Genomic DNA, 5404 nt, shown 5'->3' with positions numbered 1-5404 from the left:
AATCAATTTTTATTTTTATTTTTTTAAATTTAAGAATCTCAATGGGGAGATTTGTGATCAAGAATGCAACTTGGAAGTCAATTTACCGTATAAATAGCATTAATCACTTTGTAAGACCAATATCATTGCTAAACATTCATATGAAATATGATAAATCTAATAATTTCTAAAAAACATCTGGTTTTCCTTTCAATCACATATGCATGAAACTTGTTTGATTTATAATCCCTTATACTACTAAACCATTTAGAAAAAGACCTCTAATGCACTTTATACAATTGCAAATTAAAAAGTTTTAATGCAAACACCAAGTTTATTACTACCATATTATAGAAAAATATGAATAACCTCGCTCTATTTTGAGTTTCAACATAAAGTTAAGTAGCTAAAAAAATTCATCAACAAATATCAAAATATTTAAAACCATCATAAGAAAATTAATTGAGGTCTTTACAAATGTGAATGAATTAACTTAAAAGATATAAGCTTTATTTTGATCAAATTTTAAGAAGTTAAAATTTCTTTTTTAAACTCAATATGAGTTGTTATATCTATCTTCCTAATTTTATTCAAGGTACTTATGACTTCGACTTCGATTTGAGTTCATATTTTAATTAAAACAAAAAATTAAATAAATAAATAAACTTAATAGAATTAGATGTTAAATGATCAAGTAGAAGATAAGAATCTCTAAAAAATTAGATGTTATTATCTAAGCAGTATATACCATGAGAATAAATTAATGTCTTTGTTGGGATTTATAGTCTTCACCAATATTTTATCTTGTAGACCAATATCGAAATATCACATAAAAAAATAAAATAAAATAAAATAAATCATAATCCATTCTCTTAGTGATGGGAGTGGACCAGGTCAGATGAAATATAAAGAACTTTTGAATTAGAATATCACTGAAAAAAAATTATTTTTTATGATGAAAAAAGAGGGGAAAAAAAACACCATTTAAAATAAAAATTGTCTACTTGGTACTAATTAAAATCTAATAAATATGCTGGCTTATTCACTCTATGATCTATGACACATGAATCAATAACCTAAGTGGCATCACCAGCAACTTGAGTAGAGGAAGAAAAGTCAAAGGTAAAAAGTTTCAAACCTATAAAGGTGTTGAAGAAGAACAAGTTAAAATTGGCTTTCTCAAATCAAACACTTCTTTTTCATTCCCAATTTTATTGCGATGGCTGTCTACAAAGAAGGTTGTCTTTGATGTTTTCTATTTTTTTTTTTAAATCTTAATTTTTCTTAAAATAATTATAGTTTGTGATTTCTTTCTAAACCTAATGAATAATATGGTAGAAAAAATGAGTGGATGTAAACAATACTCCATACCATAAAATAGTAATGGACGACTAAAAAGTGTAAGGTGCAAAATCGATTTATAGAAATATGAGGCGAATTACCAAAAAAAAAAAAAATTGTTTGCTTCGGTTGTAATAATGAATATTGTTTCAATTTTATTATCATTGGTTGTTAGTTGAAATTAACTATTATTTTAGATGGATGTTAAAAATGTTTTTTTACATGAAGATTTGAAAGAATTGTATATTATTAGTCTCATTTTTGGGCTTCATACAAAAATGGTATTTCAATGATTTTAGTTCATTTTGATGATATAGTCTTTACAAGAGATGATAAGTAAGAGAGAATTCAACTCAAATATCTTCCTACAAGTAATCTTTCGTTAAAGATTTTGGGTGTCTTCAAGTATTTATGGGGAATTGAGATAACAAATTGAAGCACCCGCTGAATATTTCAAACTTGGTATTGCTAGTGAATTAGATGAGAATATTGATCAATTTCAAAGGCAAGTTATTAAGTTTATTTATCTGACTATTACACGTCAAAATATCAAATATGGAGTCACCCTACTTAACAATGAATGCATATGATCCAAAAGATATCCATATCAATGTTGTTAATAAAATCCTCCCATACCCAATATTTCACCCATTCAAGGTATTTGTATGCATAAAAATGGTCATAGAACATAGGATTATGGGGTCTAAGGATGATGCCGATTGAGCTCAATGTCTAATTAATAGGCATTCTATCATGTATTGGATATTTTATTTATGTAATCCAGTCATTTAAAATGTAAAAAAGCAAGACAATTTTTTTTTTTTCAGATTTGAATAGAAAGACTCAAATCATGCACCATCTATTTTCCTTCCTCCTTTTCCATAGATACAGCATCCGAGGAGCTGCATTTTAAGACTCCAGCATTCAGTACCTTAGGCCACAATCGATGGCAATTCTGCAGTGAGGGAGACATTAGGGTGTTGCGACAAGACCATTGTCCATATTGGTATATGAGAGGGTACAATGCTGCTAGGCAAGGTGTTCCACTATGGTCACTAAGCTCACAAAAGAATCAACATCAAGATAAATGCATGTTTTTTTTTATAATGTTTCCCTTGTCTTGGCAAGACTATTGCTAAGAGTGCAAAGTGCCTTTCTCCACTTTTTTCGTTTGCGATAACCTAACGATTACCTGGCCCCCCACTTTCTACATCTCACAGGTTGGCTTTGTATATATAATTGGCTTCCACCATATGAACTTCTCAAAAAGAAAGTGGACTTCATTGAAAGGGAAAATAGCAAAGAAAAACCCAATGAGCTCCTCAACCGTTATATCTATTCCAAATGGGCATGGGGTTGCTCCTCAGGAGAGGAAACCTCGGTTTTCTTTTCCTTCTATCAGTTCCTTTCTCAGAGAAAAGGGTCAGTATGACAGCATCAAGCTTATTCACAGCATCAAAGTTGGAATCTCCCTTGTTCTGGTTTCCCTCCTCTATCTCCTTAAGCCACTCTATGACCAAGTTGGGGAGAATGCCATGTGGGCTATCATGACTGTTGTAGTTGTCTTCGAGTTCTTCGTAGGTTTGTCTCCATCGCAAACATATTCTGATTTTGTTTCCATGTAAGTAAATTTGATGAGATTCTAATGTTATGTCTGCCTGTCTGTCTGTCAGGTGCCACACTAAGTAAGGGCGTAAACCGCGGAATTGGGACTGTAATAGGTGGGGGTTTTGGGCTTGCAACAGCCGTTATAGCTGAAGATGCTGGTGAAATGGGCAACGCCATTGGTGTTGCTATTGCTGTATTTGTATGTGGTAAGTATGAGACCATTTCATTAGGAATAGCCTAATAGGTATCAATGATTAGTATTTATTTATCCTTTGAAAAACAGTAAGTTTGTGTTGAGCCATAATATCTTTGAGTTCCTTGCAAAGGCACCGAAGCTCATCTCCAATGACTTCTTCTATGGCTTTCTCTATTTGCTCCATCAACTCAGGAAATTTCTTATTTCATGATAAGCTTGTTGGCAATTACAACAGAAATATAATGGAAATGGAATATCAAATATCAATCCATTAACAATTGGCGCACTAAAGAACTAGTCATGATCATGGTAATTGATCCCAAAAAGGTCAATGGAGTACTCCCATGTGGTTCTATCTGTATTGGAAACATTGTTGCTTACTGCAGCTCTCATTTCAACACATAGACCCCAAATGGTCGGCTTTTGGTCCGCCTGATTCAAGGACAAATCTTTGGCTTTGCTAGCTATTTGTCTTACTAAATATCCAGCATGTCCTGTACTGAGAAAACACTGTTATACGTAAGATTCCATATACTGATATTACTGCTTATTTGTAATGCATATAATGTGATCATGAACTATATTCAGGAACTGCTGCAACCTATGTCCGCTTGCTCCCAAGTATTAAGAAGACATGCGACTATGGAGTCATGATCTTCCTCCTCACGTTCAATCTAGTCGCGGTATCTGGTATTCGCGGAGAAACCGTTGTACAACTAGCCCGTGCGCGGCTCTCAACAATAGGGATAGGTTTTGGTGTCTGCGTCTTCACAAGCTTATGCATCCATCCCATGTGGGCCAGTGATGAACTTCATAACTCTGTGGCCTCTAGATTTGAAGCTCTTGCTTGCTCCATTGATGGTAATAAGTCTTCTCACTTAAGCTCGATTCCTCCTTTGTGGGATTTCAAGGAAAATAAGTGGAAATAATTCAGTCCATTTATTGCAGGCTGTTTGGGGGAATACTTTAAACTAGTTGAAGAAAAGGAAAACCAAACCGGCGGGGTCAATTTCAGTGGATGCCAATCTGTGTTATACTCAACAGACAAGGATGATATGCTGGTATGTCTTTTCTTTGAATCCTCAATTCACAATTTTCATCTTTTCCAGTCTGCTCTATCTCCTTAATTACCAAATCAATGGAGCATAAAAAGGGAAATAGAATAAAAGCTTAAAAGTTGTATGGTTATTTCAGGCAAAATTTGCGCGATGGGAACCATGGCATGGAAAATTCGGGTTCTCCCATCCGTGGGAGAAGTACTTAGACATTGGAAAAGAACTTAGGGAAGCGGCTGCAACCATCTTTTCACTGAAAGGGTGTCTTCAGTCCCCTAGACAAGTATGTTACAACACTCACCCTATTTGCTTCCATGGATCGATCTCAATATCATTATTGTTGACCGTTTTTTATTTAAATTTGTCACCAGCCCTCATCAACCCTGAGGCAGTCAATGAGAGAACAATGTGAAGAGCTCGGTTCCTCGCTAGCATCGTCTCTGAGAGAGCTTGGAGACAGCATCAAGACAATGAGAAAATGCAGGCCGAGGTTCCTGATTGTGTCCAAGTTGCAGTCAAAGAGTGAAGAGCTAAACCTTCTGATGTCTCCCTCCAAGCTAGGAGCCCTAAAGAATGATGATGGTCTGGCAATTGCAAGCTTTGTTTTCCAGCTGATGGACATAGTTGGACAGGTTGAAGTATTAGCAAAGAAGGTGGAGGAACTTGGAGAACTGGCGAATTTTGAAACCAAATAGCTATAGCTATAGCCATTTTTTAATAGCACGATTAGCAGTTGTGCTGTATACAAACCATTAAAGCCATTTTTTGGCTTGGTAGATATACACATGTTCAGTGAGAAAAAAAATGGAGCTTCTCTTGAGAAATGGCTATATCATTTACCAATTGGTAGATCAAGATAAAAAAAAAAAATTGTAAAAGAGGCATATGACCCATAATCCAAAGTACTATAAATCCGTGAGTTTATCTATTAGTAATTTAGAAATTGATAGAACTAGCTTTAATGCGAGCATTTTCCTACGACTACATATCATTTTCTACTTTACACAACTACATAATGATTAAAAAAAAACAATGGTACCATCCACTATCAGGGGATATCACTAATCAGATGATGTCACGCATAATTTTTTAGGTCTCATCGTTTACACCATAATACCATTTATTTGTACTTTCGTATCTTAATTTCATTTGCTTGTATCATTGTTCAACGGTCTAAATTTCATCATGCATATTTAATTATACAAGTTTTTTTATATAAAGAATG

The 5404-nt window shown here is 34.1% G+C and overlaps 1 protein-coding gene across 1 annotated transcript; it reads left to right on the top strand.

Annotated features, from left to right (window-relative positions):
• The first annotated feature begins 2604 nt into the window (after positions 1–2604).
• LOC104879781 (aluminum-activated malate transporter 12) lies at positions 2605–5093 on the top strand. Its single transcript, XM_010653846.3, has 6 exons — positions 2605–2901; positions 2994–3134; positions 3713–3985; positions 4073–4185; positions 4319–4462; positions 4551–5093. The coding sequence occupies exons 1-6, from the start codon at positions 2634–2636 to the stop codon at positions 4872–4874; spliced, it is 1263 nt and encodes a 420-aa protein (XP_010652148.1). The 5' UTR covers positions 2605–2633; the 3' UTR covers positions 4875–5093.
• The last annotated feature ends 311 nt before the right edge of the window (positions 5094–5404 follow it).

The sequence above is a fragment of the Vitis vinifera genome, chromosome 7 (assembly GCF_030704535.1).
Source record: "Vitis vinifera cultivar Pinot Noir 40024 chromosome 7, ASM3070453v1".
Classification (NCBI taxonomy): Eukaryota; Viridiplantae; Streptophyta; class Magnoliopsida; order Vitales; family Vitaceae; genus Vitis; species Vitis vinifera.
Note: the sequence above shows the minus strand (reverse complement) of the source record. Positions and strands in the feature narration are given on the sequence as shown.

What these genes read in the sequence shown, in the direction of transcription:
- LOC104879781 (XM_010653846.3), top strand. Translation starts at nt 2,634, where the DNA reads ATGAGCTCCTCAACCGTTATATCTATTCCAAATGGGCATGGGGTTGCT. An exon ending in TATTGCTGTATTTGTATGTG is followed by an intron (nt 3,135 to 3,712) that starts GTAAGTATGAGA and finishes AACTATATTCAG; the next exon opens with GAACTGCTGCAACCTATGTC. An exon ending in CAGACAAGGATGATATGCTG is followed by an intron (nt 4,186 to 4,318) that starts GTATGTCTTTTC and finishes TGGTTATTTCAG; the next exon opens with GCAAAATTTGCGCGATGGGA.